This window comes from Jaculus jaculus, chromosome 1, assembly GCF_020740685.1.
Source record: "Jaculus jaculus isolate mJacJac1 chromosome 1, mJacJac1.mat.Y.cur, whole genome shotgun sequence".
Taxonomy (NCBI): Eukaryota; Metazoa; Chordata; class Mammalia; order Rodentia; family Dipodidae; genus Jaculus; species Jaculus jaculus.
This window is the reverse complement of record NC_059102.1, coordinates 257,902,349-257,929,295: the sequence shown is the minus strand read 5'-3', so window position 1 is coordinate 257,929,295 and position 26,947 is coordinate 257,902,349. Positions and strand designations below refer to the sequence as shown.

The 26,947-nt window shown below is 49.6% G+C and overlaps 2 protein-coding genes across 3 annotated transcripts in view; one reads left to right on the top strand and one right to left on the bottom strand.

Annotated features, from left to right (window-relative positions):
- Cngb1 (cyclic nucleotide gated channel subunit beta 1) overlaps nt 1–5,310 on the bottom strand; it is a 76,864-nt gene extending 71,554 nt beyond the window's left edge. The window contains exons 1-5 of the mRNA XM_045143079.1: nt 5,104–5,310; nt 1,919–1,973; nt 1,570–1,642; nt 543–660; nt 388–430 (exon numbers count right to left, since the gene is read on the bottom strand). Coding sequence (XP_044999014.1) covers nt 388–430; nt 543–660; nt 1,570–1,642; nt 1,919–1,973; nt 5,104–5,310 — 496 coding nt within the window. The remainder of the gene's footprint in view (nt 1–387; nt 431–542; nt 661–1,569; nt 1,643–1,918; nt 1,974–5,103) is intronic.
- Nucleotides 5,311–18,531: 13,221 nt separating this feature from the next.
- LOC101596636 (testis, prostate and placenta expressed) lies at nt 18,532–24,722 on the top strand. Of its 2 annotated transcripts, none has more exons than XM_045141864.1 (7): nt 18,532–18,754; nt 21,594–21,655; nt 21,929–22,103; nt 22,485–22,566; nt 22,703–22,825; nt 22,996–23,028; nt 24,666–24,722. In XM_045141864.1, the coding sequence occupies exons 1-7, from the start codon at nt 18,532–18,534 to the stop codon at nt 24,694–24,696; spliced, it is 729 nt and encodes a 242-aa protein (XP_044997799.1). In that variant the 3' UTR covers nt 24,697–24,722. The 2 variants fall into 2 exon arrangements, with proteins under 2 accessions (XP_044997799.1, XP_004663565.2); XM_004663508.2 differs by having other exon boundaries at nt 22,485–22,546; nt 22,761–22,825; nt 24,666–24,713.
- Nucleotides 24,723–26,947: the final 2,225 nt, after the last annotated feature.

The following is a 26,947-nucleotide window of genomic DNA, read 5'->3' as shown; positions in this document are numbered from 1 at the left end:
CGAACTGGGGTCCTTAGGCTTCACAGGCAAGCGCTTAACCACTAAGCCATCTCTCCAGCCCATCAAATAATTTTTGAAATAAACTCAACTAGAAAATATTAACCAAATGAAAATAAAACTATAAAATCAATGGAGAAAAAAGAGGGAGAGGAGGAGGAAAGAAGGAAGAAGGAAGGAAGGAAAAAAAGAAGAAAGGTCAAAAGCAAGACACCTGCCCACAGTCCTGGGGCAGCCTGAAGCAGCACCAAGGCCAGCATAAAAGGTGGCTCAGGGCACATCGGGCAATGTGAAGTGCTAGCCTCGTGAATTCTCTCCAGGGCAGAGCTCATCCCAGCAGCCCTGGGAGGACTCTCTCCCCCAGAAAGCCTTCCTGCTTCTGGGCCTTACCTGCATCCCCAGTGCCACAGGTCCCCAGGGTCTGATCTCCGGCCTGTGAAGACAGACAGACATTACATGCTGTCTGGAAGCAGCCTCCTCCCCATTACCCATGATGGTACTTCTCCCTGCCTGGACACACACGCCCTGCCCCGTCCCCTTAGTACCTGAGCTGGGTCTTCCACTCCAGCAGCTGTGTTATGGGCTCCCCTAGCATTGCAGACAGGCTGTGGCACGACTTTATCCATGCTCTTCAAGAGCCAGGTCAGCACCCAGTTTCTGGGACTGCCAAGGGAGGGACAAGACACCAGTCTACCCTCAGCTCCCACCCATCCAAGTGTCAGTCCATTGTATCCCAAAGGACTTGATTTGAATCAAACCACTCTCCCCCACTGTGGTCCTCATGTCCCTCTCTGGAATATGGGAGGCACTCCCCAGTCTCCAGGGAGGCCACGTTTACGCACTGCACCTGAAGCGCACCCTCCATCTACTCTATATAAGGCAGCCAGCCTCTCTCCACCTAATCCCACTAGCCTGCCCCAGGCTGCCCAGTATTCCCACATTTGGCACTTCAGAAGGACTACAGCTTCCCATGGGGGTGTCCTTGGGGGGGCTGAAGCTGATCAGCTGATATGAGGGTCCTGAGTTGAGTCCCTGCCTGGACGCCAGCCCCAGCCCTGGCCTGGGATGCCCTTGGCTGGACAAGTTCGGTGGACTAAAATGTCTGAGATTCATGCTTGAGTAGCTCCAAGTCTGATCTAAAATCACCCCAACCAGGCGTGTTGGTGCACGCTTTAATCCTAGCACTTGGGAAGCTGAGATAGGAGGACTGCTGTGAGTTCGATACCATTCTGAGACTACATAGTGAATTCCAGGTCAACCTTGGCTAGAACTAGGCCCTACCTCAAAATAAATAAAAATAAAATCACCCCAGCACTGACACACTTCAGCCCCCTCCACCCAGGGGTGCTCACTACCGCAGCCCCACCCTCCAGGTCTCTTCCCCCCTATGCTCAGTGATCCCAGGACATTCCCACTCTCCACTGAAGCTTCCTCAACCAGGATGCTCTGGGCTTTTCTATGAATGAGTGCAGATCTAGTCCAGAGCTATGCCCTGGCTCCCTGGCTGGGGATATGTGGAGGAGGGAGGGGTGGAAACAAGGACTCAAGAGAGAGTGGAAGGTGGTCTGGTACCTGTTCACCTGAGCATCCACAGGAACTGGGGGCTGGAGGGCAGTGGGCAGAGGAGGAGCAGCTTCCTGGACCTCTGGAAAAGAGTCCCTGTATTCAGATACAGGTTCCTAGAGAGGCCATTTACCCTTGCTGGGGAGGTAGCCCCAGAGGCAGAGCAGGGAGGGGAAGCGAGAATGCCAGGGGCTCCAGAGCTCAGAACATGTGTACTGCAGCTCGGCTCGGCTCAGATTCCCCCCGGAGCCCGCTTTGAGCTTCCCTGGGCCTCAGTGTCCTCCTCTGTGGAGTAGGCTACTGCCAGACTCAGAAGAGACCCAACCTCTACCCTGCCAACTTGGGTCCCAGCACTCACCCTGGTCTGGGTCAGCCTCGGCCACTCCTTCCCCGTCGACTGGCTCCTCCAGTGGCTAGAGGGTTCAAGCAGGACCTGTAAGCCTCAGAGGAAGCTGACTGGCTCCGACACCACTGCCCCCGATTTGCCCACAAGGGACCTGGACTCTGGAGGCTGAAAGACTCGCTTCTTCTCAGGATCATCTCCGTATATCCTGTTGGCTTCATTCTCTACCCAGGACCCTCCTTTCCTCTCACCCCCCGGGCCTCACATGCACATGGGGACTCACACTCAAGGTGACCTCCAGCCTCCTGGGTCTCATAGACCCCAGAAAGCTGCACCACTTCAGTGGCATCAGAAGAGAGCGTGGTGGGCTGGAGAGAAGGCTCAGCTGTTAAGGAACTTGACCGCAAAGCCTAACAACCTGGGTTCAATTCCCCAGTATCCACATAAAGCCAGATGCACAAAGTGGCACATGCATCTGGAGTTCATTTGTAGTGGCTAGAGGCTCTGGCATGTCCATTTTCTCTCTTTCTCTCTGTTTATAAATAAATAAAAGAAAAGAGAATCTGGAGAGATAGCTTAGTGATTAAAGCATTTGCCTGTGAAGCCTAAAGACCCAGGTTCGATTCCCCAGTACCCACATAAACCAGATGCACAAGGTGGAACATGCATCTAGAGTTCATCTGCAATGGCTAGCGGCCCTGGTGTGCCCTTTTACTCCTCTCTATCTGCCTTCCTAACTCTGTCTCTCAAATAAATAAATAAAATATTTTTAAAAAGAAGAAGAAAGAGACTGGAAAGATTGCTTAGTGGTTAGCTTAGTGGTTAAGGCACTTGTCTGCTAAGCCTAAGGACCCAGGTTGGATTCCCCAGGACCCATGTAAGCCAGATGCACAAGGTAGCACATGTGTCTGGAGTTTGTTTGCAGTGGCTGGAGGCCCTGGCACACCCATTCTCTCTCTCTTTCTCTGAAATAAATAAGTAAATAAATAAAATTCTTAAAAAGCAGAGGTGGGAGCTGGAATACAAAGACTCAGGGCAAGCTAAAAGGAAGCAGGAGGAAGAAGAGCCCCTCATTTCCAGCCCCTCTCTTTTGTGACCAGAACTTTCCTCCTAACAGCCAGGGATCCAGCCTCTGCCATCAGCCTCATCCCTGCCTCTTCGGCCTCCCCTCTTCTGCGCCCACCTGTGTGCAGGGACAGACAACCATGCTGCATCCACCCAGACACCCACATGTGGGCACTCACACCTGGGCCTGGAGGGAGGTAGGCAGGGGATAGGCAGCTTCTTGAGCCTCTGGAAGAGTCCCAGTCCTTTTGATCTGGGTCCCTAGAGAGGCCCATTTGTCTCTTGCTGAGAAGGTCAGACTTATGGATGTGCACACACCAATATGAACATTCACATCATACATAGACACACAATAGTATTTATGTCCACACATACAAAACAAGTGCAGCCTTACATATACATATGCTTAAATACACTTGCACATACACACATGTATGCTCCAAAACACATGCACACATACCAGCAATACAACCATGTACATATGCACATGTAACATGCATGTTCACACATATGCATAGATTTGCCAACATGCAGACATTGGCTTGCAAATACATTTGCATATGTATGTAGACAGAAACATGCATCCACATGTCCAGTCATATCAACAGGCATTTCCACAAACATGCTAGCAGGGGTGTTATACATGTGTACATGTGTGTATACAAGTGTGTGCATCTAAAAATATACACAAGATACACATGGCACACAAGGCATGTATGTATGCAAAAATGTGCAAATGTGTGAATATTCATGTATATGAACAGACAAGCATGTGCACACACAGAAACACATGAATACACATACATAGGAACACAAACACATGGTAGCATGTCATACATGTATGTAGAACCACATATACACTTATATGTGTTGAAACAATAAACATATATGTGTGTGCACATATAAATGCACACATTGGCATGCATGCCTAATTTCCAAATGCCCATGTGTGCAAACAGAACAGCACCATAAGTGCTCCACACGCATGGGCAGATACACATGTGTACACACACCCCCATCTTCATTTCAGAAACACTCTGTATGCTACCCCCGAACAGCCTTTCCTCTGCCAGGAATGCCTGCCCCTGCATCTCCCTCATTTAAAAGTCTGCCAGCCTCCCTCCATGTATGTCTAAGAATCGCGCCCACTAGCCAACCTCCAAATTTAAATGACTCTTATGAGCTCCTGTAGTTCTCAGTCTGACAAAGTGATTTGGTAGTGCTGAGGCCAATTGGAACTCACATTACTGTGTCATCCCCATCTCCTGGGAGCATGAGCTAACTGGCATTTGTCTGCCAACCCTCGGGGGCAATGCCTAGTTCATCTTCATGTCTTCAGCGCCGAGCACAGGACCTAGCATCAATTAGAAGCTGAATGAAATCTGTTTAATCGAATTGCTAAATTAGTGTCATTGGGCCTCTGAAAGGAAGGGATAGACAACTGGACAATTTACATATGCTTGAAGGAAAGTTCTAGAGAAATGCTCTCCAGTGAGTGGCATGTGGACCAGTGTCAGCCTGTCCATTCTTCCTGGTCTGTGGTGATTGAATATCATAATACACATGAAACCCTTGCCTTTTCCATCAAAGCCTCCCTACAAGCCAGGAAGAACTGGACTAAGTAAGCAGTGTGCTTAAGTTGCATCATCGTCTTTTCTGGAGTGGTTTCCTAATCGCCTCATAGAATGGTAACCAACAGAACATAGACTGGAGTCTACAGTGGTTCAGCTCTGTAGTTTAGAGACTGACAAATGATGGCCCCTGAGCCATGTCCAGCCTACTGCTTGCTTTTGTAAATAAAGTTTTATTGGTACATGCTCATTTTGCTATATGGTACACATAGCTGTTTTCACACTATAAAGGCAAAGCTGAGCAATTAATTAACAGATATGGCATGGTCCACAAGGTGCACAAAGCCTGAAGTAGTTTCTGTATAGCCTGTCATAGGAACATCTTGAGCAAGCGTAGCCACTCTCAGGGTTGGGCAGCCCCCCTCGTATGCGGACTGACTAGGTTACCACTCCAGCCCTCTGGCCCCTACACCCTCTGTGGTTGAAGGTCCATGGGAAGCAAGTAGCCTGAGTTGGCACGTCCTTGAGCAGCGAGGCCAGCCTGGCCCCTCCCTCACTCCTCACCTGGGGCATGTCCTCGGGCGCCTCCTCCTCGGGAGCTGCTTCAGCCTCTTGTTGGGGTCCTGGTTCTGCCTCGAGCTCCAGCTCAGGCTCGGGCTCAGGCTCAGGCTCAGGCTGTGGTTCTGCTTCCTTCTCCTCTTCCTCCTCCTCCTTGGTCTTCTGACGAGTCCCTGGGGGCTGAGGCAGCACCCTCTGGACCCAGCCCAACATCCTGAAGCTGTAAAGGACAGAGTCCTCAGGCTCCCCACACTGCTCCCAGGGCTCCCACACCTCCCTCCTGCGCAGCACGTTTCATAACGTCTCTGCCAGCCAGCCGGGCTCGGCGGCTCGCTCCTTCCACTCCAGCAATGGTGAGCTGGAGAGACGGCTCAGCAGAAAAGCGTGCTTTCTGCACAAGCATAAGGCCTGAGGAAGCCTGAGACTGAGACTGCCCAATTTCTGATCTCCAGCACACACAGAAACAGCTGGGTGGGGCCACATGTCCTATGGAAGAGAAGAGACACTGGGGTTCATGAACAGCAAGTTCCAGAGTCAGTAAAAGACTTTGTCATGATGAAGCAAGTTAAAAACAGATGGGTCTGCGGTGGAGGGGACACCCAGTGCTCTCCTCTGGCTGCCACAGCAAGCCCAGGGGTGCTGCAAGGAAGCACATACTCATGCACACATCACACACACACGTACAAATAAATAAGGGAGAAGGATTGCCATGAGTTCAAGACTATCCTGGACCTTAAGTGGCAGAGTGAGTTCTTGGGTTAGCCTAGGCTAGAGTGAGACTTTGCCTCAAATAAATAAGCCAGCGGTGGTGCACACTTTCAATCCCAGCACTGGGGAGAGGAGGAAGGTCTTCATGGGTTCAAGGCCACCCTGAGACTACATAGTGAGTTCCAGGTAGCCTGGGCTAGAGTGAGAACCTACCTCAAAAAATAAAATAAAATAAAAATGCCTGCCATTATGGTCAACCCTTTCCCAATCCCAGCCCTGACATGCATGTATCCATTTCTTGCCCCTTCCAGAATGCAATATATTTCTACATAGTATGTGACCTTTGAGCCTGACTTCTTTCACTGAGTACAATGGATTAGAGATGTCTGTGTGGCTACTCCTATTGCTGACTCATTCACTTCTACTACAAAGTCTTTTGTTGCATGGATTTATCATAGTTCGCTTATCATTTCCAAGTTCAGGGAATGGTTTTAGGGGATTTCAAAAGCTTCCATAACAACAACAACAAAAAAAAAAGTTTGGCAATTTTTTTTTTTTCTTGAGGTAGGGTCTCACTCTAGCTCAGGCTGACTGGAACTCCCTATGCAGTTCCAGGCTGGACTTGAACACACAGTGCTCCTCCTATATCTGCCTCCTGAGTATTAAAGACACATGCTACAACGCCTGCTTGTTTCTACAGTTTTATCGCCAGATATTTACCTTTTAGAATTACTCAAGGCCATATTGCCTATGTATAAAGAGGTTTCTGCAACAATATTACAGCCAAATAACCCCCCCCCAAAAAAAATCCATCAGAAGCCAAGCGTGGTGCACACCTTGAATCCCAGCACTTGGGAGGCAGAGGTAGGAGGATCATAGTAAGTTCAAGGCCACCCTGAGACTACATAGTGAATTCCAGATTAGTCTTGGCTAGAGCAAGACTGTACCTCAAAAAAACCAAAAAAAAAAAGAAAAGAAAAGAAAGAAATCCATCAAAAAAGAACCTAAATGTTCATCCATAGGAAGGGTATGTATTATGTAAATTAAAATGTATCCAGGCTGGGGCTAGCGAGATGGTTTAGTGGTTAAGACACTTGTCTGTGAAGCCTAAGGAACCAGGTTTGATTCCCAAAATCCCATGTAAACCAGATGTACATGGCAACTCATGTATCTGGAGTTCATTTGCAATGGCTAGAGGCCCTGGTGCACCCATTCTGTCTGTCTGTCTCTCTCTCTCTCATAAATAAATAAATAACTAAATATAAAATATTTTTAAAATGTATCCAGGCTGGAGAGATGGCTTAACAGTTAAGGTGTTTGCCTGCAAAGCCTAAGGACCCTGGTTCGAGGCTCAGTTCCCCAGGTCCCATGTTAGCCAGATGTACAAAGGGGTGATGCGTCTGGAATTTGTTTGCAGTGGCTGGAAGACCTGGTGCTCCCATTCTCTCTCTCTCCCTCCATATGTCTTTCTCTCTGTGCCTGTCGCTCTCAAATAAATAAATAAAAAATAAATGAAAAATATTTTTTAAAAAATGTATCCGCCGAGTGTGGTGGCGCACGCCTTTAATCCCAGCACTCGGGAGGCAGAGGTAGGAGGATTGCTGTAAATTCAAGGCCACCCTGAGACTCCATAGTGAATTACAGGTCAGCCTTGGCTGGAGTAAGACCCTACCTCGAAAAACCAAAAAAAAAAAAAAAAAAGTATCCAAATGATAGAACATATGAGCTCATTAAAAAGGAAGAAGCAGGGGCTGGAGATGGCTTAGTGGTTAAGGTGTTTGTCTGCAAAGCCTAAGGACCAAGGTTCGATTCCCCAGGACCCATGTTGGCCAGATGCACAAGGGGGTGCACACATCTGTGGTTCGTTTGCAGTAGCTGGAGGCCTTGGCGCACCCATTTTATCTCTTTCTCTCTTTTTGTCCCTCTCTGTAAAATAAATAAATAAAATATCATTTTTTAAAAAAGGGAACAAACAGGACTGGGGATATGGCTCAGTGATTAAAAAAGCTTGCTTACAAAGCCTGCTGGCCCTGGTTTAATTGCCCAGTACCCATGCATGTCAGATGCACAAGATGGCTACAAGCGTCTAGAATTTGTTTGCAGCAGGAAGAGACCCTGGAGTGCAGTGCCCATTTTTTCTCTCTCTCTCTCAAATAAAAAATAAATAAATAAAAATATTTAATTTTAAAAAGGAAGAAACAATTTGCTTGAACTAACATGGGAGTCTATACATGCTCTGGAGTTAAGTCATGAGCAGATCCACTAGATTTCTGCCTTTGTTCGTCTATAAAATGGGGACAGTGAAGTCAGGTATGGTGTCATCATTGGTTCCCCAGAACTCAAGAGGAAGAGACAAGAAAATCAAGCATTCCAGACCAGCCTGGACTATATAGTGAGACTTTGACTCAAGAAAACAAAAGGAGGCTGGGAAGATGTCTCAGCGGTTAAAGGCACTTGCTTGCAAAGCCTGTTGACCCAAATTTGATTCCCTAGTACCCACATAAAAGCCAGATGCACAAACTGTCACATGTGTCTTGAATTCGTCTGCAGCAGCAGGAAGCCCGGGAAAGCCTATTCATTCTTCCTCTAATAAGTAAATAAATAATGTTAAAGGAAAAGAAAACAGGAGCATGAGACGCTGATAGTCTCTGCCTGGTGAGCAGCTAGTGAGGATAAACTGAATCGGTGAAGGCCACATATTCAGATCATGACTGTCACATGCTGAGAGCTTTGTAGACATTGGCCGTGGAGACTGGGAAGATAGCTCAGTGATTTTTTAAGTGATTGCCATGTAGCATGAGGACCTAAGTGTGAATCCCCAGGACCCATGTAAAATAAGGCGGAGAGCAACTGTGGCATCTGACATCAACCTCTGCCCTCCACACATGCACACACATGTACATGAGCACTCGTATGTGCACACATTCACATGCACACACACCACACTCACATACATAGGCCAGAAACAAGTTACCCATGACTACAGGGTGGCATTGAATGAGAACACTGATTGTAGGAGATCACATACTTCAGAATCTCATAATAAATAAAATATATATTGTGCTGGGCATGGTGGCACATGCCTTTAATCCCAGTACTTGGGAGGAAGAGGTAGGAGGCTTGCTGTGAATATGAGGCCAACCTGGCCAACCTGGAACTACGGAGTGAGTGCCAGGTCAGCCTGGGCTACAGTGAGACCCTACTTCCAAAACAAAAAAAACAAGCAAACAAAAAATATAGAGAAAGAGGGCTAGAAAGATGGCTTAGAGGCTAGGGCATTGCCTGAGAAGCCAAAGGACCTAGGTTTGATTCCCCAGTATCCACATAAGTCAAATGCACAAGGTGGCACATGCATCTGAAGTTTGTTTGCAGTGGCTGGAGGGCCTAGCATGCTCATTCTCTCTGCTTCTTTCTCTCTTTCTCAAATAAATAAATGAATAAAAATGTTTAAAATATACATATGCATATTGAGTGGCACATGAATAGAAAGTCTGTACTATTTAAGATAACATTAACCTATATTTAATAGTTTTTTAATTTTAAAAACTTTATTTTATTTATTTGAGAGAGAGAGAGAGAAAGAGGTAGGTAGAAAGAGACAGAGAGATAATGGACATGCCAAGGCTTTCAGCTGTTGCAAAGGAACTCTAGACACATATGCCCCCTTATGCATCTGGCTAACATGGGTCCTGAGGGAGTCGAACCTGGGTCCTTTGGCTTTGCAGGCAAGCTCCTTAACTGCTAAGCCAACTCTCCAGCTCCAGTTTTTTAAAAAATATATCTTATTTATCTATTTGAGAAAGAGAAAGAGGCAGAGACAGAGAGAAAGGAGAGAGAGAGAAAATGAGGGTGCTAGGCCTCCAGCCATTGCAAACAAACTCCAGATGCGTGCACCCACTTGTGCATGTGGTTTATGTGGGTCCTTGAGAATCGAACTGGGATCCTTTGCTTTGCAGGCAATACCTTAAACACTAAGCCATCCCTCCAGCCCTCCAGCCCCAGTTTTTTTAATTTTAAAGATAAAAGGGTCATGGTTGATGGTGCATTATGGTTTGAGTGTAGAATGTCCCCCTTGACCCATGTGCTTGAATGCTTGACCCCCAGCTGGTGGCACTGTTTGGGAAGGCTGTGGAACCCTTAGAGAGCCTTGCTGGAGGTAGTGTGTCTCTGGGGTGGGTCCTGGGGTGTCATGGCCCCGCCCTGCTTCCTGCTGTCTTGTGCTTCTTGGCTGCAACGTGACCACCCGGCAACTGTCATGACTTCTCCTTGATGGAATCCATCCCTTGGAAACTGGAAGCCAAAATCCACCCTTTCCTTCCTTAAGTTCATTCTGCTCAGGTATTTGTTCACAACAATGAGAAAGTGACTAATACCTGGTGATATTTCAGTCCCACTTCATATCCATTCAATTTCTCGTTCGTGGTCTTCAGCAAATGGGCACCCCAAGGCCCTGGAACTGAATCTTGCAGGATGGCCTGGCTCAAAGGCACCATGCAAGCCAATTTGCATACCCCCCCCTCCCCAGAGGCCCTGAACAGATCTGCAAAATGCCACCTTGCACCCAGACCCACAGGACACCATGCCTCTTTGCTTCTCTCTGCCAGAACTCCCAGCAGGACCCCAGACTAAATAACAGCAGGTCCAGAGCTTGCGGCTAGTGTCAGCTCCCAAGACACCCGGGCTATTCTGCCTGCCTAACTCACACAGCCCTGACTTTTGTGCCTGCTCTGGCTCAGCAACCCAGCTTCTCCCAAGATAGGCTGCAGTGGAAGGTGAAATGAGCCCCCGAATCCCTGTGCTCTTCTAGTTACCTGCTGGCTGAAGTGACTTCCTCCTCAGATCACATGTTTGGGGGAAGCAGAGTCACAGACCCCAGCCAACACCAGCAGCCCTGAGAGCCACGCTGAGCCAAGTGCGTGCTTCCCAACACACTCGCCTTCCTTCTGACCACCGTGCCCCTCCCGCCCCCAGTAAGGTAAGCCTTTCCATCCTCAACACAGGTCAACAGTCTTGCTGAGGGTGGTGCAAGCAAGTTTACACACAGGTCTTCCCAATTCCAGCTGTCCCACATCTGCGCTGGGTCCTGATGTTGTCCACCGTTTATCTCTTCTGTGTGCTGGACCCCCAGACCCTTCCCAGTGGGCAACAATCCTGGCTTGTATTTCTGAGCCTTCTGGAAATGACAAGGGAAGCTGCCTCCAAGCAGTTTATTTTCCTGCCCTAGGCACAGCCATTTCCTCCTGGACAAGAATTTGGGAAGCCGGGCCCCTCCTGTTTTGCTGCTGTGTCACTACTGCCCTACTTCAAAGAGGGAAGCTCAGGCCAGAAGAGAATTTGAGGGTGGCTACCCAGAGAACTGTGGCATTAGACTGCCGGCAATTTGAGAATCTTCTGGGAAGCTGGAGAAAGCAGGGATTCTATGCTTCCTCAAACCCTCTGGGGGACCCTGAAACCTGCAGTTCACACATAGCCCTGAAGATTCTAAAATCGGAGCCATGGGCTGCGGTGTGAGGAGAGGGAGCTGTGCTCCCCTGTCTGGTCCGTTTCATCATGCCTAAATGCCTTGCTGGAAGCTGAGTGTGGGGATCCCCCCAACCCCAGGAGCCTCCACCTCATCTACAATTACCTGGTCAGATGCCAATGGCTAGCGGGGAATTGCCTTTTCGCTGCCCTCCACAGCTGGCCTCTTGGACACAGTGGGGATTAATTGGCACTTGCTGGGCCGGGTGCAAAGGATTATCCAGTGCCAAAGTGGAGGAGAAGGGGGGGATGGAAAGGAGGAGGCTGGTGCCCAAGGAGCCAGCGGCCACGCCCATGTGTCCAGCAGGGGTCTGGACTTCAGGTTTGGGGTCCCATGGGGTTGCTGGGGAACCTGCCCCAGTAGAAGGGTCTAGCTCCCCATATCCTGGCTAAGCTACAGAGAAGCTGCTCAGGGAGAGACTGTGTGGTCCTGGGTCCCCTCAAAGTGGCAGGAGTCCTGCAGCTCAGCCAGTGGGGGGAAAGGGTACTCAGCTCTCCTGCCTCAGTGCTAGGATCCCCCAGGCTCGCTGTGACCAGCAGTCTTCAGCAGCCTGAGGCCTCCCAGAACAGCCATGGGCCCAAGGCAGGGCCTTAGTCCAGTCTATAGTAGCCAGGGTTCTCCAGAGAACGAGAACAAAAAAACCAAGAAACCGCAGAACCAAGAAGGCCTAGAATATGACCTCAGCCCAAGGTTTCTGGCCCCCCCGGGCCCCCCCGGAAGGCAGCTGATCCAAGTTCTTAGAATCCAAAGGCCAAAGGCCCAGGAGTCTGGGTCCAACAGCAGCAGGAAGAGTGGCACCCAGTCAAGGATGTAGAACTACAAACCAGAACTTCCCCTCTTTTCACTGTCCTATACCCTCGAGGTCCCAGCCAAGCAGTTAGCATCTACCCGCCCTGAGGACAAGTCTTTCCCACTCTCAGTGAACTGAGAGTTCACTGGCCACACGTCAGTCTTCTCTGTTACAACCCTCACAGGCACACCCAGAAGTCCTGATTTCCCAATTCTATAAGTACTCCTAATCAAATAAAGTTGATGTCCAACATTAACCATCACAGGTCCCAAGGCCTGGTAGGTAACTGAAGACACTGGTGAACTGAGGCTAGCCCCTTAGAGAAGACTGTTGTAGAAGAGGTGCAAGGGGCCCAGGGAAGAGGGACTCCGTGAGGAGTCAGAGCCTGACTTGCTCGTCTATGGTATTTTACTTACTGGGTGCCCAGCAGTGTTGATTGGACAAGATACAGGCTTAGGACCCACCCTCAAGGAGCTCATATTCTAGGGGTGGAGGCAGAAAGGAAGACAATCAATGATCAATAAAGAAACATTGCCGGACGTAGTGGTGCACGCCATTAATCCCAGCACTTGGGAGGCAGAGGTAGGAGGATCGCCGTGAGTTCGAGGCCACCCTGAGACTACATAGTGAATTCCAGGTCAGCCTGAGCGAGACCTACAAAACCTACCTCAGAAAACCAAAGAAAGAAAGAAAGGTTGCACAGGGCACAGAACCATGAAAGAGACCAGCAGGCCAGCCATGTGTGTTGGGGAAATAGGTAGACAGAGCCAGGAAGAAGTAGACATATACTTGAGCTAAAACATGACAAACAAGGAAGCTACGAGCAGGGTCAGGGAGCAGTACTCCAGGTAGAGGACTCTGTGAGGGGATAAAAGTCCTGAGGCCAGAATGGACCTTGAAGATTAGAAAGGGAATGGAGGTCTGGTGCCTCGTGGTATGGGGGAAGAGTGGTGGGAGATGAGGGTGAGAAGTGGGTGGGCATCGGATCCCACAGGACTGTCAGGTTTTCGCTGAAGGAAGGTAGAAGCCCAGTCTTTGGACAGTGCACCTTAGCATGGGTAACTTACCCAGCAACTGAAATACGCTGCTCACAGTTCGAGGGGCCAGACACCAAGACAGCTGCAGGTGTGCAGCCTGGTAGAGCTTGCTGCTCATAGGGGATTACTTCTAGGTGTGTTTACATGGCAGAATGGGTGAACAAGTTTCCTCTGGCCTCCTCCCAACCACCTGCCTCATAACACAGTCACACTGCAGATTCGCTTTCAACGTGTAAATATAAGGGAACACGCTCAGACCACCGCACACCTGTGGTGGTTTTTTAAGTTTTTATTTGCACACGTGCATGTAGGCATGTCAGGGCCTCTTGCCAACACAAATGAACACTAGACGCTTGCTCCACTTTTTGCATCCAGCTTATCTGGGTGGTTTGGAAATCAAACCTAGGCCAGCAGGCTTTGTAAACAAGCACCTTTAACTGCTGAGCCAATTCCCTTGCTCTCTTGCTTTCTTTTTTTATTTTTTCTAGCTTCTATTTTTTTCAAGCTAGGGTTTCACTCTAGCCCAGGCTAACCTGGAATTCACTATGTAGTCTCAGGGTGGCCTTGAACTTATGGCAATCCTCCTACCTCTGCCTCACAAGTGCTAGGATTAAAGGTGTGCACCACCATGCCCAGCTAGCTTCTATTTTTATTATTACTATTGTTGTTTGAGATAGGCTCTATAGCCCACGCTGGCCTGGACCTTACCATGTAGCATAGCTTAACCTTGAATTTGTGATCCTCCTGCCTCAGCCTCTTTAGTAGTGGGATTCTAGGCCTGCACCACCACCATTCCTGGCTGTAACTCTTTCAGAACAACTTCATTGATGTATAGTTTGTTTATTTGCAAGCAGAGAGAGATAAAGAGAAGAGACAGCCAGAGAGAATGGGAGCATCAGGGCTTCTAGCCACTGCAAACAAAGTACAGATGCATGTGTCACTTCGTGCATCTGGCTTTACGTGGGTACTGGGGAATCGAACCTGGGTCCTCAGGCTTTGCAGGCAAGTGCCTTAGCCACTGAGCAATCCCTGCAGCCCTGAAGTATAGTTTATATGAATAAAATCTACCTGTTTCAAGAAGACAACTCTTTTAAAATGCTTTTTTAAATTTCTAAGAAATTAACTTTTTAAGATATATTTTATTTATTTATTTATTTATTTGAGAGAGAGAAAGAGGCAGAGAGAGACAGAAAGAGAGAGAGAGAGAGAATGGGCGCACCAGGGCCTCCAGCCACTACAAAGGAACTCCAGATGCATGTGCTCCCTTGTGCATCTGGCTTACGTGGGTCCTGAAGACTTGAACCACAATCCTTTGGCTTTGAAGGCAAATGCCTTAACTGCTAAGCCATCTCTCCAGCCCAAAAATTAAAATTAACATTATTTAGCAGCTAAGTGCTTGCCTGTGAAGCCTAAGGACCCCGGTTCGAGGCTCGGTTCCCCAGGACCCATGTTAGCCTGATGCACAAGGGGGCGCATGCATCTGGAGTTCATTTGCAGTGGCTGGAGGCCCTGGCGTGCCCATTCTCTCTCTCTTTCTCTGCCTCTTTCTCTCTCTGTCTGTCTCTCTCAAATAAATAAATATACAAACAAAATTTTTTAAAAATTATTTATTTGGGCTGGAGAGATTGCTTAGTGGGTAAGACACTTACCTGCAAAGCCTAAGGATCCAGGTTCAGTTCTCCAGAACCCATGTAAACCAGATACACAGTTACGCATGCACACAGGTGGCCCACACATCTGGAGTTCATTTGCAGTGGCTAAGGCTCTAGCACATACATTCTCTCTCTCTCTCTTTCATTAAAAAAATAAAAATTGCCAGTCATGGTGGTGCACACCTTTAATCCCAGCACTCAGGTGGCAGAGGTAGGAGGATCACCATGAGTTCGAGGCCACCCTGAGACTCCATAGTGAATTCCAGGTCAGCCTAAGGTAGAGTGAGACCTTGCCTCAAAAAACCAAAAATATATATATAAATAAATAAATTTAAAAATAAAAATTATTTATTTGTAGGGCATGGTGGTGTATGACTTTAATCCCAGCACTCAGGTGGCAGAGGTAGGATGATTGCCATGAGTTTACATAATGAATTCTAGGTAAGCCTAGGCCAGAGCAAGATATTACCTTGAAAAAAACAAACAACAAAATTATGTTTTTATCCAGTTGCAAAGGGAGAGAGAGAGAGAATATGAGCCCACCAGGGCCTCTTGCCACTGCAAACAAAGCCTGGGCTACATTGTGCCTCTGGCTTTATGTGGGAACTGAGGAACCATACCCAGGCTTTCACGCTCTGCAGGCAAGTGCCTCCAGCTGCTGAGTCATCTCTCCAGCCCACCACTCTGATTTTTTTTTTTAATTTGTTTTTGTTTTTTTTTGAAGCAGGGTTTCATGCTAGCTCAGGCTGGCCTGGAACTCACTATGTAGTCTCAGGTGGCCTCAAACTCATGACAATCCTCTGACCTCTGCATCCCAAGTGCCCAGCCACTCTGATTATTTTCAATATTTATTTTATTTACTTATTAGAAACAGAAAGACAGAGAGAGAATGGGCACTCTAGGACTTCTAGCCACTGCAAACTAACTCCAGATGCCCCTTGTACATCTGTCTGGACCTGGAGAATCGAACCTGGATCCTTAGGCTTCACAGGCAAGCACCTTAACCGCTAAGCCATCTCTCCAGCCTCACTCTGAGTTTTAATGTAACTGTCTCATATTAGGACACTCCTACATTCCCATAAACACTTGCACACTGGATGGCAGCCTTTCTTCATTCCTCCCTCCCTCCAGGAAACTGCTAATCTGCTCCTGTCTGGAAATTTGGCTGGTGTGGACATTTTATGTAAACAGATGGCATAATTTGTGGAGTAGTCTGAGTCTGGTTTCTTTCATCAAACATGTTTTTGAGGATCACCCAGATTGTAGCATGCACCAGTACTGATTTCTTGTTACCCAAGAGTGGTCATACTATAGAAACGTTTGTTTCCGCACTCACAAGCCCGGGGGCACCAGGCTTGTTTCTACTTTTGGGGTATACACCATGTTGCCATGAATATTTACATGCAAGGATATTGTGTGGGCATATTTTCACTTCTCTTAGGACAATCCCTAGAGGTAGACTCTTCCATGTGACTCAATTCAAATTACAAACTTTTGTCTCACTTGTTATTTTATTTATTTTATTTTATTTTATTTTGGAGTCAGGGTTTTACTATGCAGCCAGGCTGGCCTCAAGCTTGAGATCCTCTAGCCTCAGCCTCCTCAGTGCTGGAATTACAGACATGCCACCATGCTCATGCTTTACTTTAAAAAAATATTTTTTATTAATTTATTTATTTGAGAGAGAGAAAGAGGCAAATACACAGAGAGAATGAGTGCTCCAGGGCTTCAACTGCTGCAAACAACTCTGGACACATGCACCACCTTTCCTGGCTTACCTGGGATCTGGGGAATCGAACCTGGGTCCTTAGGCTTCACGGTCAAGAGTCTTAACTGCTAAGCCATCTCTCCAGCCCTTCATGTTTTACTTTTTAAGAAACAAGTGAGCTGTTTTGCAAAGCTAGTGCCCCATATCTTGACCTGAGCAGCAATTACAGAGGGTCTGAAGTTATAAATGACTAGCTAAGCTATATATAAATATACTTCCTATATTCCTTTCTGTTTTCTAACATATAAAGATATTTCTTTTGCTAAAAAGTTCAGGCACAACTTAAAGATGGCTGTGAATGGAGTCAACTCTGCACAAGTCTCTGTAAGGGGACGGACTTGGAGATGCCACAATGAGGCCTTGGGTCCTGCTCAAGGACCAAGGGATGACCAACTGGAAAGCAAATCTTACAGGAATCCAACAGAAGAGGCTCCAGGACTCATCGGGCTCAGCAGGTAGGCAAGGATCTGTGAAGCATATGTGAATAAGCAATATATGAGAAAGAACAGGCTCTCCCCATGTTTCCCAACCTCACAGTATCTATCTGTCTCTAATCCCAGGGCTTTGAGGTGCTGGGTTTAGAAACCTATAGCCTGGCTTTCCCAGGAGGGAGGAGGCCTGTAGCTCCCCAGGTGGGGTGCGTGTGTGTGTGTGTGTGTGTGTGTGTGTGTGTGTGTGTGTGTGTGTAGTATCACCTGCTAATCCTCAACCTGCTGAGGCCACCACTCTTCCTGATCCCCAGCCTGACTATGGCTAATCTCTATCCCTAAGACCCAAGGGCTGGCAGACAGTGGCATGCTCTTTCCTGAGGTTTGCAGGGAGAGAAGAAGCCCTCCAAGTTCCTAGCAGCCCTATTATAGGGCCTAGGTTATGCGCCTAACAGAAAAGAGTCTTGAGGCCCAGAGAAAAGCTGTGGTTCCTCCAAGGTCATGCAGTCTGCTGTGAGGCCAGCAGCCATCCCTCCAGAGAGCCCCAGCTCTGACACTTCTGAGGTGTCTGCTGCGTACAGAGACCACAGTGACCACAACTTTCAGAAAATGGGAGTGCTCAGTGCCTAAGGGCCCTAGCCAACTACATTGCCAGGGTTGCCCCCGGGAGCCACAACCTCACAATCAGGCTGCAGTAGGCATTGTCTGTGCACAATGCGCCCTTATCCAGCTGCTGTCCATTAGGCCCACCCACCTCCCCTCCTCCTAGTGAGCAGTTGAAGAGGGAAAGCCCTTACCAGCCTGTGCACCTGGGCCTATGCCCCACACATGAGGTAACCACTGTGGCAACAAGGAGCCCTCTCTCCCTTCCTCTCCTCACCCTACTTCCCTGCCTCTCCCCATGCAGTCCCATCCCCATGGTCCAAGGTCCTCTTTTCTCCTGTCCACCTAACTCCCAACCCATCTCTCACCTCTAACTTGGGGTCAGGCAGCAAGCAAGCAGATTCAACCAATGTTCACTAAAGTATAATGACTGGACCTTGGAATATCTGGTTTTTAAGAGAGGCATTAGGTAACCAGCAATGTTCTACAGTTTAAATCTATCACGTCTCTCATACATCTGCCTGCAGAATTCAAGATAATTGCCTGATACTTGAGCAAAAGCAAAAATTCAGAGTTGGCTCCTTAGAACCATCCAGCATTCTGAGCTACATCCTGATCCTGCTTGCTGCTGTCTTTTCCTGCTCAGTATTTAATGCCACCTCTCTCAGACCATCCTGAGAATGTCCCAGACCCCCTATGTGCTGTGCTGATCCCCTCACCGCCCTGGGTGCAGCTTGTGAATGTGTATGTGTATATATGTGCATATATATGCATATACGTGATCTTGCCGCCCCATGTGGAGCTCTCAAAACATTAACTGGCACACAGTAGTGCTCAAGAAATGCTTGGCACCTAGTCACCTAGGCATAGGCCAAGGGTGTGTGTCTCATGGAAGAGCATGTCACTCAGACCTTCTGCTCCCCAGCCATGGCCCGCAGCTTTGACATGGTGCTCTGGGATGATGGTTCCGCTCACATGCTTGCTTCCCCGGCCATCCTGTTCCCACCGGAGTGCTCACGAAACCCACTGGCCGGTGTGAAACATCAGCTCTACCACCCAGCCCTGCCCACCCTGCGGCGCATGGACATGGACAGCGTCAAGGCCTGCCTCTCGGATGAGCACTGCCAGTCCTCCACCTACTGCCGCAAAGGTCGCCACCCCCCACCAGCAGCCCTGGGTCCCCTGTGGGCCGTCAGAGAAGGGGTGTGGGTGTTGGAGGACGAAAACCTCAGAGGAACGGGCTGAGATTGGCAGAGGAAAGGATAAGTGGGGAAGTTCCACCCTCTCCTCCTTTCCAGAAGCATCCCCCAGGGTCCTCAGTAGTAAATTCAGGCAAGGATTGTCCAGGGTTGTTGTGAGTCTGGCATAAGATAAGTCACAAAAAGCACTGAGCGGCTGCCAGCACAATGTGCTCGATAGATGCTACTGCCTCGTCACGGGCCCTGTTCTTTCTTTCCTCTTTCAACACGAGATTTCTTGTGGCTCAGAGTTCTGGAGGCATGAGGTAGCCAGCAGTGTTCTTCAGTTCAAATCTATCAAGTCTCTCAATGTCTGCCTGTAGAATTCAAGGTAGTTGCCCAGCACTCTACAGAAAGCAAATTCAGAGCTGGCTCCTGAGAGCTTCACAGCATGCTGAGCTGCATTGTGAACCTGCTTGCTGCTGTCCTTCCCTGCTCATGTTTAATGCCACCTCTCTTGGACCTTTCTGAGAATGTCCCGACTCCAGCTCCCCAAGGCTGAGGGGGTCACATCAGGTGATGACCTTCCTGTCCTGTGTGTTTTGTTTGGAGACAGAATATGTCTATATAGACCAGGCTGACCTTGGAACACTTCTCCCCCGTCTCAGCCTCCTGAGTACTGAAAATGGCTGTGCACCCCACAGCCTGGCTAGTACTGGCAAAGTCATCTGTGGTGGGATGAGTGAAGTATGCGTGTGTGTGCAGCTCTTTGTTGTTATTGGTGGTGGTTTTGTGAGGCAGGGTCTACCTCTAACCCAGGCAGACTTGGAACTCACCCTGAAGCTCAAGCTGGTCTCAAACTCATGACGACCCTCTTACCTCAGCCTCCCAAGTGCTGGGATTAAAGGTGTGTGCCACTATGCCCAGCTTGCATCTCTTTTTAAAAAATATTTTGTGCGTTCATATGCTTTATGTGTATGTGTGTGTGTGAGAGAGAGAGAGAGAGCGAGAGAAAACTTTTGGGTTTGTCCTTGCTTTTCCACCTCACCCGAATGAAGCAAAGGGTTTCTCTGGATCTCGCGCTGATGTTGAGATTTGCTCTACTGTTGTTCTTTGCCGTGCTTGCCAAGAGCCTCTGGGATATTCTCCTGTCTCTGATCCCCATCTCACTGCAGCATGCCAGGCCACGCAACTTCCGCCTAGAGCAGGGGAAGACTGAACTCAGGTGTTGAGGCTGAGCCATCTCCCCAGCCCTAAATGTACTTATGGCTCTCATCAGTGCAGAGATGGGTCACTGCCATCACAACAGAACAGCTTCTGCCCAGCTGCCCTGCATCTCCTCAAGGGAGTGAAAGGTCTCCCCACATCTCCCATGAAAATGTAAGGGCATCGTACGCCTTTGGGGTGAAGGGCCTCACAGGCCCGTGGAATTACTGTGCATGGATTGAGAAGGTATTTAGGAGATAAAGGCCACAGGATTTGGTGCCAGGGTGGGCAAGAAGGGAGGGGAGAGTCCAGGGTCACTGCTTGGCCCCATTGGGTTACAAAGCTGAGGATGTCAGTGTCCGGTCCGGCTACAGGAGCAGCTGCAGCACTACCCCCGCCCAGCTGAACAAAGGTTCTAGACTCTAGACTTACAAGGAAAACTCTGGTTTTTTAAATTAAATATTTTTATTTATTTGAGAGAGAAGCAGATAGAGGGAGAGGATGGGCACACCAGGGTCTCTAGTCACTGCAAACGAACTCCAGACACATGTGCCTCCGTGTGCACCTGACTTTACATGGGTAATGGGGAATCAAACCTGGGTCCTTTGGCTTTGCAGGCAAGTACTTGCCTTAACTGCTAAGCCATGTCTCCAGCCCAACTCTGATTTTTATGTCTATTCAATTATAACCATTAAGTTTAAAAAAATTTTTTGCAGTGCAAAACCTCAGGGTCTTGCACCTATTAGGCAAGTGTTATACCACCAAGCTACAAGGACCCACCCTGCCCCAGATGCCTTTTTGTTTTTTGAACCAAAGTCTCACTATGTCGACGAGATTGGCCTGGAACTAGTGATCCTCCTGCTGCAACCTCTTGAGTGTTGGGATTACAGACCTGTACTGTCACACTTGGCTTCTATATGCTTTCAATAAAAGCGATAAAGTGACAGTTTCAAACCTTAAAGTGCTATAACAATTCACTCATTGACATATACGCACACCCCTGAAAGGGATCAGCCTCAGTGTCTAATGATGTGTGTTTCCATTGCTTGCTAATATAAACACATTTCATAGATTCTCATCTCCCCTCTATATATGTATGTATGTATGTATGTATGTATGTATATTTGGGGGCTGTTCGAGGTCTCACTCTACCTCAGGCTGACCTGGAATTCACTATGTAGTCTCAGGGTGGCCTTGAACTCATGGTGATCCTCCTACCTCTGTTTCCCGAGTGGTGGGATTAAAGGCCTACGTGCCCGCCTAGCTCCCATTTGTCTTTTGATTCTTTCTTGTTTATTTTTATTTAGTCGAAGTTACTGATCTTTTTCTTTCAGCTTGTGGACTTTTGGGTGGAATTAGTAAGGCATCCCTCCACCCCAGGCTAACAGGACATTTTGTCCATACTGTTTTCTAATACTTCTATGGTTTCATTTTTTTTTTTAGATTTATGTATGTAGTTTATTTTATTGCAAGAATATGGATACTATTTTATTTTAGATATTTAAAAACTTAGTGTGTTTTTTTCTTTTAATTAAAGCACTGTGTGGGCCTATAAGGGCTGGTGGAACGGACACCATCTCCTCTTCTTTTATTTTCTTTCAACAGATGAGTTTGACAACGCTCACTTCACACTCCTGGGGGTCCCCAACCAACCCCTGCAGTGCTTGGTGAGTGTCCTTGACCCTAGCTCTGGGTTTGCTCAGAGGTACCATCAGCACCCAGGCCCTGCTGGCACCTCAGGTTCTAGGCTCTGCTTCCAGAGCAGACACCGAGAACCTCAGACGCCTGCTTGGAACCCCACCCCATCCAACCCAGGTCCTGGCTTTCAGCACCCCCGTGGTCAGGGGGGACCAGTGTCAGCTCAGGTGCTTGGGGCGGTCTGGGAAGCGTGCAGGCTTTTGCCCTTGCCACTGTGGGCCTGACCTCCATCCCCCCCGCAGAACTTCACAGCAACAGGCCAGAAGCTCCGACGCAGGTACCACGATGGAAAGCTCGCGCCCATCGCGCCAGGCATCAACCGGATCGACTGGCCCTGCTTCACGCGCGCCATTGAGGATTGGTCCCACTTCGTGTCCAAGGCTTGGGAGTGCAAACTGCCCTGCGTGAACAAGAGGGGTCAGTCTGCCAGGCGCGAAGGATGCCCTAGTGCGGAGGAGGGGGCAAGCGGAAGGTGGCACTCCTGGAACCCGGAGCGAGAACTGTGGGCACACAGACCAGCATTGCGGGCGCAGGGAAGAGGCTGGGGAATCGTTGGGTACAGGCCAGACTGAGACCGGCACAGGGACCTGGACTCGACGCCCGTTTGGGGCAGGGGCACCATGTCCAGGCCAAGGAGGCCACCGACGGTTCTGGAACGAGCCCTGCCGAACAGGGAGGCGATGCACATGGGCGGGGCTTGTCTGGGGAGGCGCTTGTGGGTGGGTGGGCGGGGCTTCGGTGAGGAAGGGGGCGCCTACCCGAGCTGCGCTAGGTCCCTAAGGTGGGTTCTCTTCGCAGTTGAGAGTTTCAGCGGCTACGCGGTGCGGTACTTGAAGCCCGAAGTGACGCAATGCTGGCGGGTAGGGAAGGATGCTCGCTGGCTGGTCCCCTAGGGGTCCTGATGTGGGGCGCCTAAAGCGGGGGGTCACAAGGGGGTAGGGAGCGAGGAGATCCGGGGCCGGCTGTCCCAGCGTCCTGGGCCGCGGTCTCCGGGCGGGGCCGGCGTGGGGCGTGAGTGGGGTCCGCGCTGCCCTGGCTTACCCGTCCCTCCCCCGCGCCCGTGGCCCGCCCCAGTACTGCCTCAACCAGAACCCCAGTCTAGACCGCTACGGACAGAAGCCTCTACCCTTCGACTCGCTGTAAGTGACGCCACGCGCCCCGGGGCCCCGCCCGGAGGAGGGGAGGTGGGGGCTTGGCCACTTGAGCCTGTCACCTCCATCCTCGGGGAGTGGGGGTGCTCATCGGGGCTGGCGGGGCGTACCCTCCACCCCGGCTTACCTCGCCCCTCCCGCACCCCGTTCTTCCGTAGGAACGTCTTCCGGAGCTTCAGCTCCCACTACAGGTAGGGGGTGCCCCGCCCTGCCCGCAGCCCACCTCGCCACTTGTGAAGTGAGCTTCCAAAAGAGGGGCGACCCTCTTAAGTGTTGTCGGAAGTACGGCTCACTGGGCGCACGGTGGGAGTGCATTTCCCACCAGGAGTGACCCACAGAAGGCTGGTGGGTGGGGGTGCGGTGAGAGTGAGGGGCACCTGGGAAACAGGTAAGCAGACATAAAAACCATGAAGGACAGAGCGGCAGTCTGTCTCCCGGGATGTGCACAGTGGCACTCTCAGCAGGGTCGCCCATCAGTAAAGGCTCAGATGTAGGGTGCAAATGTGCAGCGTTGTGATACCTTGGGCCAACTATGACAAGTAAGTTGGCTCTGCCGCTCCTCTCCGGCCCTGCCCTGTGAAATTCAGCAATGCCAGACTTGTTGGTGCCTCCAGACACCAGCACAACCCAAGAACCCCGTTCCCCAGCCTTTGCTTGTGCGCTCTGCACTCACAAAGTCCCTCCTCGATCATTTTTAATTTTTTATTTATTTGAGAGACAGATAGGCACTATGGGCACACCAGGACATCTGGCTTTATGTGGGTACTGGGGAATTGAACCCAGGTCCGGCAAGCTTTGCAAGCAAACGCCTTTAACCACTGAGCCATCTCCTCAGCCCTGCCGTCATTAAAAAAATTATTAGCCGGGCCTGGTGGTGCAAGCCTTTAATTCCAGCACTCAGGAGGCAGAGGTAGGAGAATCGCTGTGAGTTCCAGGCCACCCTGAGACTACAAGGTGAATTCCAGTTTAGCCTAATCTTGAGTGAAACCCTACCTCGAAACTCCTCCCCCCCCCCCCAAAAAAATGTATATATAGGAAAGAGAGTGAGACAGAGAGCATGGGCACGCCAGGGCCTCCTGCCACTGTAAAGGAACTCCAGATGCATGTGCCACTCTGTGCATCTAGCTCTATGTGGACACTGGGGAATTGAACCTGGGCCATCAGACTTTACAAGCTAGCCCCCTGAAGCTCTGAGCCATCTTTTCAGCACCCCTCCTCGTTCTTCAAGCTAGCCCAGATGCCCATCTCCTTAGCCTCTCCCTACCAGCTCTGTTTCACACTAGTTTATAGAATCCAGACTGTGGTATTATTGTTCATGTTAAATTACCTTCCCCATGTACACATGGGAAAACTTGTTTACTACCATTTAATACCTAATGGAGAAGGTTTATAAATGCCTGAAAAACCTATGACTTGCTAGGCATGGTGGCACATGCCTTTAATCTCAGCATTCCAGAGGTAGAAGTAGGATTGCCATGAGTTTGAGACAAGCCTGGGGCTACAAAGTGAGTTGTTCCAAGTCAGCCTGAGCTAGATTGAAGACCTATCTTGAAACAAACAAACATACAAAAAAATATCCTATATGTCTCATAGTTGGGGGTCAGTGGGAGATAGAGATGAGGCAAATTGAAGGTGTAGGGGAGAGAATAGCCAAAAGTATATGAAAAGAAAATAGGGAGCATTGAAGGCTCTGGGTCCATGCAGAGACTGGATAGAAACTGTTTTCAGAGCCCGGAAGGAGAAAGGTGGGCTGGGAGTAGGGGCTAGGAAAGGACAATCTGATCAGGACACCCTAGAGTCTCCACCTCACCCCTCTTTCTCTCCACAGTCGTGTCAACTACCTGACCCCCTGGCATTAATCTGTGAAAAGGAGCTGATCCCCCCCACCCACCCAGGGGCTGGACCATGCCGCCACAAGTCTCCCAGCGGGACAGAGGGCATATGGTGGCACCACCCATCTCTCCAGAAGTTCAGTTCAGCTGGACAAGAAATAAACCTATTTCTCTCTTAAGGAGGCCCTAGGCCTTGGGCTGGGAGGGGGAGGGTGCAGACTAGCGGAGAGTAAGAACTATGTGGTGTCCTTGCATGCAGTAGCTGTGAAGTAGACGCACCTACCAGACCCCTTGAGAACAGGCTGGGAAAAGGCTGGTGAAGGATCTTGGGTGACTTTGAATGCAGTGCCAGTCTAAGCCTTCAGGCTAGCTGGGGTTGAGGCACAAGGGCAGGCCTGGGCTGGGGTTCCCTTGTGTTCCTCTTCCTTGCTTGAACCCACTCCCCTTTGGCCCCCACACAAGAGCCTGAATTTGTGCCCTCTACCTCAGAGCCTGAAATGGAGCCCCAAGGAGAAAGGAAGACATGAGACAGAGCCTATGGCACCTCTTTGTGATCCCTCACTATACTGGAGCACTTTGAGCTTTTCTGTCACCCATGATTTCCGTGAAGGGGAGGCAGCAGGCTAGGCCTATGGCGTCCATTCCCTGTGAAGCAACAGAACTAAAATGAACCTGTGTGAGATGCCTGAGACAGAACATTCCAGACACCCCAAGGCCCTGCCAAGAAACATTACCTGAGCAAAGGGCCCTCTATTCCACCCACAAGCAGCAAGACTAGTCCCAAGTCCCTCCTGTAATGGCAGTCCTGTGTACCTGGCACTTGGCCCAGGTACAGGAAAGTCCCAAGGAAGAAGGTCTCAGCCTGGTGCTATGTTAGGGCACCTTGCATTTGTACATAGCTTCTGGGTTTTCCCCACCTCACCCCACTTGTGGGTGGCTACTGAGCTCAAGAACTCTGTTGGAATTTCTGTTCCTGGGGCTTGGAGGTTGAGGGATCCTCAGACATGAAATCACATGCAAAGCCAGGGGTCCACTTGATGCCATTTTCTGTGGAAAAACTCCTTGTTTTCATCTGTTCTGCAGCAAAGTGGGTGTCCACAAAGGTTCAGGACTTCTTGTTAGCACTCTTTCCTTCCCTGCCTGAACCTGCTTTCTGCATAGCTACTGTGTGGATGCAAGGCCAGGATCTTGGGAGAGATTGAAAGAAAAGCACTCTCCCTCTCCTGCCCTGTGTTACATGGTTTCAAACACATTTGTATTTCCTCTGAGTCTTACCAGATCTCCAAGAAGTGAGCAGAAGCAATGAATGCTCCCTGTTTCACAGGTGGGAACACAGAGGCCTAGGTTAAACAAGAGATTAGCCTCGGGCCAAACCCAGAACCCAGATCTCCAAGTCCCAGCCCTTGGCAAAGTGTTCACATATAGTTTGTGCTCAGCTTTGTAGAATCAATTATTTTCCAGAACATCATTCTTTCTGCTTAATGAGCAAAAGACAGGTTGTGGACTGGGCTGTTGCTCAGTGGTACAGCGCTTGCCCAGCATATGTAAGGCCCTAGATTCCCTGCGCAGCACCCCAAAACAATAGGCTTGTGTTGTGGTGTGATGTGTGGACTGAGCCTGTGTTATAGTGTTATCGTTCTTTTAAGGGGGAAGGGACAGTCACTGCCCACTGAGAGGAAGGCCATCGTGTCCATCTCTCTGTCCTCAGTATGGGGCTGTACTTACAGCAGGGCAGGAGGCAGAAGTCTGGGGAGGGGCAAGCAGGAGCCCCTTGTTCCTCAGGCTGTTGAGGGTGTTCCCAACCCCTCCCTGCAAGCTCATTTGACAGTCTTGGGAAGCCACTGGCAGAGTCCCCTGGGGTATCAGAGCCCCATATGACCCCTTCAAGTGACAGAGAAAACAGTCTTGCCCAAGGCCCCCAGCAGGGACACCAGAGCCCTGCCCTATGTGAAAAGGGACACTAGAGAGCTCTAGTGGAGATGGGGAAATGTGCAAGGAGGGATCAAGTGACTGGCTTCTTTTCCTGGCCCTGCTTCCTTGACACTAAGATTGAGCAAGTCTACCCCAGGGTGTGGCTGACACTTAAGGCCAACACTCTGCTGAGCACTGGGGTGGCACAGACAAGATCTACCCCTGTCTTAGAGGTGCTTCCAGTCCAAGGGGAGAGACAGGCAGGGAGACCCAGCCACTCAAAACCTGAAACCATGTTCCTCCAGCCCAGGACACTGAATGCCAACCTGCGCCACCAGTTGAAGGTTCCTGCCCATTGACTGTACAT

Excerpts from the sequence above, each read along its gene's own strand:
- LOC101596636 (XM_045141864.1), top strand. The coding sequence starts at position 18,532 with ATGGCCCGCAGCTTTGACATGGTGCTCTGGGATGATGGTTCCGCTCAC. Across the intron at positions 22,104-22,484 it reads GCCCTGCGTGAACAAGAGGG|TTGAGAGTTTCAGCGGCTAC; the intron begins GTCAGTCTGCCA and ends TTCTCTTCGCAG. Across the intron at positions 23,029-24,665 it reads AGCTTCAGCTCCCACTACAG|TCGTGTCAACTACCTGACCC; the intron begins GTAGGGGGTGCC and ends TTCTCTCCACAG.